This window comes from Typopeltis vanoorti, chromosome 18 (assembly GCF_054136105.1).
Source record: "Typopeltis vanoorti isolate ZY-2024b chromosome 18, IOZ_Tvanoo_1.0, whole genome shotgun sequence".
Lineage (NCBI taxonomy): Eukaryota > Metazoa > Arthropoda > Arachnida > Uropygi > Thelyphonidae > Typopeltis > Typopeltis vanoorti.
Window position 1 is genome coordinate 71855733 of NC_143566.1, and position 13743 is coordinate 71869475.

The following is a 13743-nucleotide window of genomic DNA, read 5'->3' on the forward strand; positions in this document are numbered from 1 at the left end:
AACAAGAAGTTATCACACGTGGCCAAGTCCAGAGAATATGGTGGATGTGGAACCGATTAGAACCTCAATTCATGCAGTTTTATCATTTTGATGGCAAATGTGTGGTACAGTGCATTGTCTTGATGAAAGAACACTTTTTTGTGTGCCAATCTTGACCGTTTTTTTTCTTCAGTTCTTCTTTTAAACGGTCCAACAATGATGCATAATAGACTCCTGTTATTGTCTTACCCTTTTCCAAATAGTCTCATGATAATTCCTTGGGAATCCCAAAAAACAGTGTCCATCACCTTCCCAGCTGACAAAACGGTCTTGCTTTTTTTGGTGCTCTTTCACAGGGCATTGTCCACTGTTTTGACTTCTGTTTGGACTCAGGTGTGTAGTGGTGGATCCTAGTTTTGTCTGTAATCATGAATCGATGCAAAAAATTGTGCAAATTGTGATTAAACATTGCCAAACACTGCATTGAAATGTGTTTTCACACATGCATTTTTGATCAACGGTCAACAATCGCAGCACCTATCGCACACGCAGCTTTTTCATGTGCAATTTTTTGTGCAGGATATTATACACTCATTCAGTTTGAGATGCCTACAATCTCAGCAATCTCATACACCTTCGCTCAGCGGTCTTCCATAGCGATACCATGGATTTTTGTCATTTATTTCCTTCCTGGTGACCTCAGTCGGGCGTCCAGGGTGCACTTCATCTTCGATGTACTTATGACTACATTTAAACTCATTTATCCCAAAACAAATAGTACTTAATGCTGGTGCAGAGTCCCTCACGAACTCTATGTAACTCGGCTTTGATTTGCACAGTCATCCACTTCTTCAAATAAAAGTGTTTTATCACTGCACAAAACTCATTTTTCTCCATTTTTATGAAAAATGCAAACACGGTCATTTTAAATGTTTGCCAAAACGAAAACTACTCATCACACGTGGCTCAAATTTTGCCAAGGATCATGAAAAAAGATGATATGTGCCGACACGGGTATGAATGAATGAATTGTGTCACCATGTATTGGAAATTTGTCAAACTTTTCAAACAAACCTCATATTTATATCATTTGACCATGAGAAAAACATAAGGTATATTTTGAAACAAAGTGTTGATATTCTTTTTCGTGTCTTTGCTAAATCAGCCTTGTGATGTTTGTTTAATGGAGGACAATGCTTGTGGGATTATGATAAACTTTTTAATTATATTCACTATTTCATCTAGGTTGTATATCATGGGATCAGAACAACACTAATGTTTGAAACAAAATACTATATGCATTATGGCTTTCTCACTAAAAAGCATAATCTAAATTATTATTATTATCATCAGACCTCCATGGAGTCCAAAGACTCATTGTGGAAGGTCTCACTGTCACACACCAGTTCATCATATTGTGCCTTAAATGTATTCACTGTCTCTGTATACACACACATGCACTCTCTTTCTGAAGCAATGCAAAAAAATATACTCGCTCACCTGCTCACACCCTCCTTTGGCATTTTTTTAACAAAGTTGATAAAAAAGATCTTCACTTTATAACGTTTTTTGTCATTTTCAGTCTTATTTTAAACATTTTATTGTTTGTTAGCATGGTTAGCCAAGTGGACAGCACTTCTGCTCTCCAGCTAGTAGGCTGCAAGATCCCATTAGGCATGAATGTCTTTGGATGGCAGATAGTTTTCATTGTTCAGCATAAGACTGCTACTTTGCTTACTGGGACCCGAAGTGGCTTGAAAAAGTTCCATGTTTGGTCTCTAGAACAGTGTTCTCTGGATTATCTAGACCTAATGTTGATGCATTTGTACTATAAGTTCACATAAAAAAGATACAGTCGACCCTCACTATAGAGCATGCATAGGGAATACATAATAGTTTCTTATAGTAAGTTTGAGCATGGTTAGTAGTTGGAAGGGGATCAATCGTTCGATGCTGTTGGCACACTCTCCCTCGATGAGTCTTTGGACTCCCAGGAGGTGTCACATAATAATAATAATAGTGAATAATAGCTATGGTGAGCTTATTTTAAAATGCCATTATGTCTGTAGGGTTCTAGTTGAGACGTTTAGTAGTTTTAGTGAATTTATAGTAGTGTTGGTTTGTAGTGAAAGTTGACTATACTAAACTTTTTGTAACTCAAAATTCTTAGGAAATATGCTTTGAAGTTACATGTCATTCACTTACATGATTATCTTTCTTTTAGTGGCATTCATTGGCTCATAACACATTATTAACAACAAATTTTTTTTATTATTTAAAGAAAAATTGCAGCATAAAAAATAATGGCACTGATGGCAATAATAATATGTTATTATAAGATGAAATGTCTGAGTGCTTTTCATCTCTGAAAATTAATAACAAAAATTAATATCATCCACTTTTCATAAGTGATGCAAAGAAATTATTTAATAATGTTATTAAGAAAGGGAACAGGACTTAAAATGTTGATGCCTTTTTTAATTTGTCCCAGACAGTTAATCACCTCAGCCTGTTACTAATAAACTTGATTGTGTTCACACTCTTATTGTATATACTCATGAATGGCTAATTCGCAATCTGTGTTTTTACCAGTTTTTCATACTCATAAATTGAAACCAGCTAATCTCCATATTAGTTAATATGGTATATGGTATAATGAAATGCTGTTGAATGCAGTAATAGGATAAAAAATTGAAGAGCTTATAATTTCTGAATGTTTGAAAGACTGTCAATTGGTAGAGCCTCTGCTACTAATGGCTCATGCAAAAAGTTAAGCAAGTTTGAGCATGGTTAGTAGTTGGAAGGGATCAATCATTCGATGCTGTTGGCACACTCTCCCTTGATGAGTCTTTGGACTCCCTGGAGATGTCACATAATAATAATTATGGATTGATTTTTCATGGCATATTTATACAAACTTGCTGGTGGATGGACACATTTGACAGATATGGTGCACTTGTTTCTGACCTTGGCTGCCTCATAGTTACTCTGAATCACCTAAAATATGTAATATCAAATGGTTATCAGCAAAATATAAAGCATTTCCAATTAGGCTGACATTATTGTAGCACTAGAAACCAAGAAAAGAAGGATGCGTTTGCTTCAACTAGAGTATGTCTAGATTTCAGCAGTATATTCAAATACATATATATTCGAAGAGCTTAGCTAGAAAGCAAATCCAGACATGATCTTCTGGATTAGTCTTTGACTTGTATTATAAGTAGCCAGTGCATGTCACTATGAATAAACTTAGATGCATGCAAGATTATCAGATGAGTGCCATGAAAATTATTTCTCTTTCTTCACATGGTGAATATATATAAATATATTACATCAGGAGAATGAAAAAGTGGACTTAACACAGAGGTTTATTATTTAGAATAAGTGAAGATAATAAGGGATTACCTTTTATATGCCTTTCTAATATCACTGTGATGAACTCCAAAAAAATCTACCATTTGCACATAAATATCTTACAAACCATGAATTCTCTGAAAATTGGTTATTTAACTTTTTTTGTTTTCTGTTAATTTTGTTTCTTTAGCACACTGCAACCATTTCTCTCAGAGAATGATGTTTTATGTGATAACAGGAAGTGCATAACAACACAATCCATCAGTGTAAGTTGTGCATTGATATTTTTGTTATTAAAACCTATAGCACAAGAACTTGCAGTGACTAATATGGAGGTTGGCTCAACCACCTATCCATCATAATTTTATTTAAATTTATTCAACTGGTGCTGCACATTGAAAATAAGATTTTCAGTGTGCAGCACTTGTTATATTAGATTTATGGAACCAATTATCAGTTTCAGATAACTAATTTTTTTCAGATTTTAATTTTATTTATCATAAATTACTTCTGTTAATTGGAAATTTCTATTTTTGACATTCAGTTATTAAATGTCTTGCCACTTTATATTAATGTAATCATAGCTTAGAGTCTGAATGTAAATGTTAATTTTCTTTATAATAACTATAGTCAGGCTAGGCAGGTTAATACAGTATGGTATTAGACATTAGCACCATATTGTTGTAGGCTACGTAATTTGCTATAACATAGTGCATATGTATGTATGTGATTTTGTTTGTGGGGAATCCATCTACGAGAGGTTGGTCAACCTATAGTATGTTACTACTGTGGATGGACAAGAAGGAACTTGTAGAAAGATTTTTACCTTGGGTATATACTATGTTAAAGATACCAAGTAATTTTATAAGCTAGGTTTTAATCCTTTTTCCCAAGTAAGCAAACAGACAAGTAAGTCAAGTTTGCGCCTGAACGTAGTTCAGGTCTGAGGCAACTTGTAGTAAAGATGGAGTAAGCTTCGATCATTTTCCTTAGTATTTTCCCCTAATGCAAAGCACATCCCCTTGTGGAGATGTATGATGCTATGCATTAAAGGCAAGGGCCACTACCCAGATCGGTGTCAACCTTTAGCATCATACATCTCTGCAAGGGGATGTGCTTTGCATCAGGGGAAAATACTAAGGAAAGTAATCAAAGTAAATACTAAGAAAAGTAACACTTTCAGTGAAACAGAAAACCTGAATTTTGTGGGGACAGGAGGCAATATTTGTAATATGTTTGTGCCAGGAGAGAATTAAGGTTAATGTTATCTCACATGCATAGGGATTTGGGTGTTGTTAAAGATGGAGTAAGCTTCGATCATTTTCCTTAGTATTTTCCCCTAATGCAAAGCACATCCCCTTGTGGAGATGCCAGATCAGTTTCAACCTTTAGCATCATACATCTCTGCAAGGGGATGTGCTTTGCATCAGGGGAAAATACTAAGGAAAGTAATCGGAGCTTACTCCACCTTTACCACGAGTTGCCTCAGAACTGAACTATGTTCAGGCGTAAACTTGACTTGTCTGTTTGCGTACTTGGGAAAAAGGATTAAAACCTAGCTTATAAAATTGCTTGGTATCTTTAACAAAGAAGGAACTTGTTCACATTTATCTCAAAAAGCAATAGATTGATCCCTTGGGAAATACATAAGATGGCAGATGGTTCCTGAGGGCAGTTGTAGAAGGGATTAACGAATAGGAAGAGAAATTTGTTCTGTGAGTTTGGAGATGCACTGTGAGTGAGTGTTGGTTAGTTTTTGCATGCGTTTGAACTGATTTGACAGCAAGTGGGGGTATTGTTAATGTTAGTTCTGATGAACAGCAGCCATCAAAGTAATTGGAGAAGATGCAAGCAGCGGAAACTGAGTGCCTATGCAAAAGTGAGTGAAGTGTATTACTAAGTGGAGGATCATTGATTAGTCTGACTGCCATTTTCTGTACAGGGTCCAGTATCTTTAGGGAAATCTGGGGGGGGGCAGATTCGTGATTTGTATGAAGTTAGGAGTTGTTTGGGGTTAAAGTAACACTTTCAGTGAAACAGAAAACCTGAATTTTGTGGAGACAAGAGGCAATATTTGTAATATGTTTGTGTCAGGAGAGAATTAAGGTTAATGTTATCTCACATGCATGGGGATTTGGGTGTTGTTAAATGTAAGCTGGAAGAGAAGGGCGGTGGTCTTTTTTGTGGGTGTGATATAAGACAGAGTTGTGTTTTGCATGCATTGAAATTGACCAGATTATCCAAACCCCACTGATGAATGTTTTGGAGATTGTGATGATTTGCGCATTGCTGGGTTTGTCAAATGACAGAGAGAAATGCAATATGCTGTCATCTGCAAAACTATTTATTTGGTTAGTGGTCTGCTGGAGTAAGTCAGTTATATATAGAAGGAATAGGGTGGGTAAGATAACAGAGCCTTGCAGAACCCCTGCACTAGTTGTGTATTTAGAAGATAAGTAACTGTCCACCATAACCTGAAGAGAGCATCCAGTAAGAAAGCTAGCAATCCAAGTGCAGAAGTCATTGGGTAGACCAAATGATGAGAGTTTCCTAGTCAAAGGTGTTGGAGATACAAGGACAACCCCTTATGACTCACCAAACCTTTCCATGGTATTTGTCCAGAAGTGGATGATATAGATCACCTGAGTTAGTTTGATATTTCATGCAAGCAAAATTTTATTAAAGATCATGCTAAATAGGATTGAGGCCAAAGTTGAGGCAGAGAAGCCTGAGGAAAACAAGCAGGTTTTATGAAAGTTAGGGGCACCAGAGATCAGATCCTTTGCCTCAGACAGATCATAGAAAAATATAAAGAATTCAGACTCCCTCTGGTAATGTGCTTCTTAGACTATAAAGCTTTTGACTGTGTTGAGCATGTGAAACTGTGGGAAGTAATGAAAAGAATGGATTTTCCTCAACACACTATCAGGTTGATAGCCAACTTGTATAAGGAGCAAGAAGCCACTGTAAGAACAGGTGTTGGATTGACTGACTGGCTTCAAGTTGGAAAAGGAGTTAGACAAGGATGTTTACTTTCTCCTCACTTGTTTAGTATATATGCAGAGGACATCATGCATGAAGCATTGAATGAGCTCAAGACAGGAATTACGATAGGAGGTAGATTGATCAGTAATCTGAGGTACGCTGATGATACAGTACTCCTTTGTAATGACATAGAAGAACTAGGACTAATTCTTGACAAAGTTAACAAGATCAGTAATAACAGAGGACTTCTCAATTCTAGCAAGACAAAGATCATGGTTCTCAAAGGAAAAACAAACAGAGAAGCTCTTGAGAAACAAGTGTATCTTAATGGAGAAAGAATTGAGGAAGTCAGCAAGTTTGAGTACCTGGGATCCATTATTAATGTGAAGAATTGCTGTTCAGAAGATGTCAGAAAAAGGTTAGGAATGGCTAAAACAACAGTCAGAGACCTGTCTAAAATCTGGAAGGATGGATCTGTCTCCATGGGAACAAAGTTGAGGATTTTAGATGCAGTTGTTTTTCCAACAACAACTTATGGATGCGAGACTTGGAACCTAAAGAAGTCAGATAAGAAACGGATATCTGCTTTTGAGATGTGGTGTTACAGAAGGCTGTTGAGGATATCATATACTGAAAGGCGTACAAATGAATGGGTGTTAGAAAACATTAGTAGAATGTTAAGGCTCTTTAAGGATATTGACAGAAGAAAGTTAAAATATTTTGGACACATAGAAAGGATGGAAGGAGGACTTCTCAGAACAGTAATAGAAGGTAAAGTTCCTGAAAAAAGAGGCAGGGGTAGACCATTAATGAGATGGATGGATGGCGTGTGTGGAGTGACTGATCTTCAGAGAGTTGAGGCTGCCAGAAAAGCAAACAACAGGACTGCATGGTGAGGCCTGGTGTGGAACATCATCGAGCATCGGAGTGACCATACAGCATCTGTAGATGCCCAGTGAACATAGAGAGAGAGAGAGAATGTGTGTAGAGCAGGAATCCGAGATGATAAATATGACATAAAAATTGAAGATGAGGATATTTTGAATGTCTGCAGTAATTGCTTGGAAAAATTGCTAAATGAGAGAAGCAGTGATGGAATGGTAGTAGAAAAAATTCAAGAAAAATGCAGTTAGAAGTGAATATAAATACGTGCAGTACCAGAAATGTCAAAATGCAGCTGAAATAGCTGATATTCACCCAGAAATGATCAAATGTAGAGACACAGTGCCTATTTTTAAATTTGTGATCCTTGTAAACTTCATAAGAGAATTTACTTGATCACAATTTCACAAGTAGAAACCTTAATGAAAAAATAGTGCTTGCATCTAGGTATAAATGAAATAAATATATTGAAAAGAATAATTGTTAACTCTCATAAGAACATTAATTGTATCATCATCATCATCATCATACGTATCAAGGATTTAGGCCTAGCATGGCCTGTTCCGGCCTTAGAAGTCATCATTTAAGAGGACGTCCTGGTTTTCTTTTCCCTAATGGCTTGTACTCTAAGGCTTGTTTTGGTAATCTTTCTGTTTTCATTCTTTGAACGTGTTCCATCCATTTATGTTTATATTATTTATATTTATACATTAATTGTATAACATTAGAAAAATAAGATAATTAATTTACAGTATTTAGTTATAAAAGTTTTGCATGTAAAAGGCTTGCTTGTTATACAGTTGAAACAAGAGATTGTAAGTTATGCTAATTCTTGGAAAAATTAGGTGAGCTGATAGAGTTTGATAAAGCTGACTCATAGGATTAACTAGAACCAAAGTAAAATCCAAGTTCATGGTTCCCGATTTAGACACTGCTGCGGGTCGGTTGCGTGCACACTGCCCACCAAAGGTAGAAGTTTCAGCAGGGAGACCTGCCCTAACAGGTTACGAGAAACGTATTATGATATCGTGGGGGGAAGAAAATTAATTGCAGAAGGTGCCGGTAGGGTCATAATATAAAAGGGTTAGGACCCCCCCACACACACACACAAACGGAGTCTTTTGCCAGTTTTCATTTGGAGGTTACCCTATGCAGTTTCCTGAGTGACGGTCAGTAGTCCCCCTCCGTCTGCCATGACATGGAATATTAGTAAGTGGGATTTAGATCCCGTTTTCCTACCATCGAGAACAAAGGCCACCACATGGTCGGGAAGAAAGGTATTTACTGTATACTAAACCAACCCTGGTCTAAAGGAAGGAGATTATCAATAGAAATTGTGGATATCCTTATGGTGAATCTGATGACTGCAGAACAGCAGATAGATCGTGTTTCCTTAGAAGAAGCCTGATATGCTGCAATCGAGATGGCCCTCATAATCCGAAGTACCCCAAATATGTCCCACTACAGAAGGAATATTTCTTAAGGAATCACAGACAAGTATCGTCTAGTGGAAGAGCTTCATCAAACGGTATTGTGAAAGATTTTATGTTAATTCTGTTAATTTAACATGGCTATAATTGTAGTTCATATTACTTTTTTTTTGTTATTTTGTTATTAAGGAATTTGAAGGACTTGAATGAGAGTTGAACTAGGACTTTAGCTCACTTAATAGTATAGAGAAAGAGGGAACTAGTTTATCAATGTTACTGAACGAGCGATGGTGTGTATACATATTAGTATATGTGATTTACCCTTAACTGAGAAAGGTCAAAAGAATTGAATGTGGCATTCATTGTAGCAACAGAATTGCTAAGCCCTCATAATTCTTGTGGATTAATGTGTGTAATCCATTTGTGTCTAATTGAAATATTGTATCATATTATCGTGCTTAAACGATTGAAATATTTAAGCCAACTTAATCATTGACGGGAAAGCCCCTTTATCTTGTGTGTAGAGTTCTTTGTGGAGGCATAACAGTTTATCCCACGTGCTAATGTGAGATTTTCCTATTTTTGTATTTTGCTAGTCTTATTAACATTATATCATCTTAGTAGTGAATTGTAGTTTTTAGAATTTAATGTATTGTATTTATAAGTTTAATAAACTTTTGCTTATCAAATATTCAATTGTCTGAGATTGCCATTCGATGCACCGCTTGTAATAACATACAAACCTAGGTGCGGGGGGGAGAAAAGTTTAAAATACAAGATCAAGGTTACGACTGCATGATTATTTCACTTCTAGACTTATTTAGGAATTGCTTCTTGTTTTAAATTTCTTTATAAACTAAATTTCCTAAATGGCGCAGCTTTAAAAAATACATGTTTTAGGATACTAAGAGGAGCAAGAGCTTAGATTTCTAGTACGGAAGTGACGATACGCGAAGAAAAGGGATAAGATATATAAAGGAAAGTAAAGTATAAGGGAAATATATATTTAAACAAGAATGGGCCACAACACTATACTGCATTATTTGCAGTATAGGCACTATACTTTATACAAGTCAAAAAGATTATTTTTAGAGTCAGCCATGGGAGACTGTTACCTTAAGGTCAACTCCTACATAGCTGTAATACTGCTTTTTTATATTCGAGGGTACCAAATTAGGACTTTAGATCTTATGTCTGTTACAATTTGAATTGTTTCACTTATTTTGTCACATGTTAAATGTAATAACACGTTATGTGCTCTGAAGTTGCTGGTTTGAAATCCAGTGAAATATAAGCCAGTTAATAAACCTATTTTTTTATACATATATAATTTATTTTGTTTGGTGTTGTAATACTATTGGAGTAAGTTATGAATAACATTTTACACCTAAGCTTGTTTGTTAGATTAATCATATCTTATATCAGAGAGCACTGCTTTCAGATGTATCTTGATATGCAAAATGAGCACACAATCTACTTATAAACTGGAAACCATATGTTAGAAAATTAATTTTAACCAGTAGGTTACTCTCATCACCAGAATATTTCTTAGGCTTCCAAATTATGGAATGAGTCTACTGCTACAATATTGAGATTTTGAGACATTGCATTGACTAAAACGTTTTCTTTGTCTTGTTGACATATCACTATTTATATTACTGTTTTCACGAATTCATTATTTTAATTCTGATACAGTAATATTTTATTTTACAGTACAGAACCTCTTAGATGCAGGGGTAGATCCCTGTGCACCAGATGAAAGAAAAAGAACAGCATTGCATTTTGCAGCCTGTAGAGGATATGCAGATGTTGGTAAGAAGAAAGTTTTTTTTTTTTTCCATATATGAAATTTTGATTAGAGCAAGAATATAGTGCATAAATGTAGTTCTCATGCTATATAAGACAACTCATATCCTATTTATGCATACAGCTGAATGTTGAAATTTTAATTTGTAAACATTTTTCTGTTGTTTTCAGCATTTGTGATCAAATAAAGATATGATTATTACTCCCCCCCCCCACTCCTCTATATAACTAAATTTTTTTTATCAGGTCGGTTATAGTATGCACATTGACAGAAAACCCCTGATGAGATGTGGTGAAACTGTATCATAAATTTATTAGTAATGCTGCTTCATTTATTTTGTTACCAAAATGTACATGTGCTTGCACATACACACATATTCGTTCACAATATAGGAATAGGAGGGTGGTCCAAAAAGTTCTCGGCCTTGACCATAGATGGCAACACTATCGGCAAGATTTTTTTTTTTTTTCTAAGTTGGTACATCTGTCATAAGAATCCATGTGAAATTACAAGTCATTCTATGAAGTAGTTTGTTTTATATAACTGTCTGAAGCAAAAGTATTGTCTGTATTCCTTGAAATGGATAAAATTGAATATCGTACGGTTATAAAATTCTTTGTAAAAGTAGGTTTAACGGCAAAAAAAATTCATTCGAAGTTCATAAAAATTTATGGGCACTCTTCTTCTTTGTTTTCGACAAGTAAGAAATGGCTGCCGAGTTTAAATGTGGCCGTACAGCCTTGAAGATGATCTGCATGAAGGACGTCCAGAAAGTGTAACAACACCAGAAATCATTGACCAAGTACATGATAAGGTATTGGATGACCAGCGAGTCAAAGTACATGAAATTGCTGAGACTATAAGCATTTCAAAAGAATGTGTAGGATATATTTTGCAAGAAGAATTGCATATGAAAAAGCTTTGCGCAAGATGGGTGCCTCGCTTGCCCACAGCAGATCAAAAACATACTAAAACTCACATGAAAATCTCTGAACAGTGCTTGGAGCATTTTAACAAAAATAAAACTGATTTTGTGCATCGATTTATTACTATGGATGAGACTTGGATTCACCATTACACACCAGAATCCAAACAGCAGTCAAAACAGTGGACAGAAGCCAATTGTTCAGCGCCAAAGAATACAAAGTCCATCAGCAGGAAAGATCATGGCATCAGTGTTTTGGGATGCTAAAGGCATTTTGTTTATTAATTATCTTGAAAAGGGTAAAACAATAACCAGGGAATATTATTCCGATCTTTTGACAAGATGAGCGGGGAAAAAACTCGTGAGAAAAGACCCGGTTTGCAGAAGAAAAAAATCATCTTTCATCAGGACAATGCACCCGCCCACAAAGGTGTTTTGTCAATGGGAAAATTAAGGGATCTGCACTATGAATTGTTGGAACATCCACCCCAATTCCCAGATTTGGCTCCTTCTGACTTCATCTCTTCCCAGAACTAAAACTCTTCCTCGCTGGTCAGCATTTTTCTTCGAATCAAGAGGTGATTGTAGCTGTAGAGGGGTATTTTGATCTTACTGAGAACCACCACAGCGATAGGATAATGGCACTGGAGCATCACTGATATTAGTCATAAGGGACGTTATGTTGAAAAATAAATTTATAATTTTGAAATTATAAATTCGTTTTTTTTTTCCATTGTTAGGCCGAGAACTTTTCAGACCACCCTCGTATAACATTATTTCATCATATTTGGATCAGTTATCATTGGACTTTATCTGGATATATAGAATTCAGAATATACAAAATATCACATATTTCTGAGAAATTTCACAATAACTTTCCTATCATTTGAGGAGCTATGGTATATTGTTTTATTGTACAATTTAGAAATGGTTGAAGCAAATAAGGCTGTGAGGCCCACGTATTATGCCCTGTTAATTGTGTATGTTCTTCTGACTCGTTTGTCTGTTTTGCAGGATGGAAAAAAAAATCTTTATAAGGGTTCTTCATGTCCTAGACAGGATTCAAATCTAGGTCTTTCCAACCGTGTGCATTGGTACTGTTTGTGGATAGAAATTAAGTAGAAGGGAGAAAGTTTATTAATTGTTATTCTTGGAAACAGATTATTACCTGACATGGATACTTATATGCTGATTATCACTTTTGTTTTTGTTTATAAAGGAACAGATATCTAAGGATAACTTTTATTTAACTGCTGTCAGCCAGTATTTTGCCTTAGTCACCAAAACACCTTTATAGACAAAGGATATGAGATATATTTATTAATATATATGCATGCACATATATATAGATATATATATGTATGTGCATGCATATACATATATATTTCACACAAGCTAAGTTCAAAATGGTGTGATCCTACAGTCTAACTGGCAATATTGTATAAGTTCATAGGAAGAAAATCATAATTGTTCAACTGACAGTCTCGTGATAGTCTCAGATTTTTTGTACAATGAGACAGTCATATTTATTGATGCTAGGAAAATGTTTTAGAACTGGAAAAACAGTCTGAGGTTTATATTTAAATCTGTGTAATAGAGGCCACCCTCACACCCAAATCTTATGTATCTGTCAGCAGATTGTTGCAACTCCAGAATATTTGTAGTGTAGATACTGCACATATTTTATATGTCCATTAAGTCAATTATTAGCTATTCTTTTAGTTACGAAGATGCCAATTTGTAAGAGCAAGAAATAATGTAGATAACCAGGGTAATCTAGATTGCTGAGGATCTTTTTGGTAGAGGGATAAGGGTAGCTCACTTTTGGTAACCCTTGAAAGCAGTTTAAATATTATATCTTTTAAGAACATGTAAATTTTTTTCAGAAGTGTCCTAGACGGAAGGGATGGTGATAGATACTTTACCATATAAATAAAACTGTTCCTATCGTAATGGATGCATTGCTGAAAAGCAAAAGATTACCAAATAAAAGAATTCAAAACATTAACCATTTCATCTCGGTATTTTATATACATCACATAGTATCTCTGTTTCTATTTGTATACCGGGGGTGAATATTCTGAGCATGCTAGGTGTGCGGTGCTCATCCACCGAAGGCAATATCACCGATATTATATATTTGCATTTATCCCGTTAGAGACTCTGCTAATTGTTTCCAGACGTTGTGTGATTCCTAAAAGTAAACACAATATACTAATGCTTCATGAAGAGGGCACTTTTCGATGGGTAAACGTTGTATCACGTTCATGTTAATAGCCTGGGTGTGCATTCAAAATACATACACCTTTGAGCCTTTTGAAAAGATGTACAGATGGTGCAGCGTGTCCAATTCTTAGCGTTCTAGTAGTTTTAATGACACA

At 35.5% G+C, this 13743-nt stretch overlaps 1 protein-coding gene across 1 annotated transcript in view; it reads left to right on the forward strand.

Annotated features, from left to right (window-relative positions):
* Positions 1-13743, forward strand: part of LOC150096792 (ankyrin repeat domain-containing protein 54-like) — a 129551-nt gene that overhangs the window by 41129 nt on the left and 74679 nt on the right. The window contains exon 4 of the mRNA XM_090407972.1: positions 10344-10442. Coding sequence (XP_090264098.1) covers positions 10344-10442 — 99 coding nt within the window. The remainder of the gene's footprint in view (positions 1-10343; positions 10443-13743) is intronic.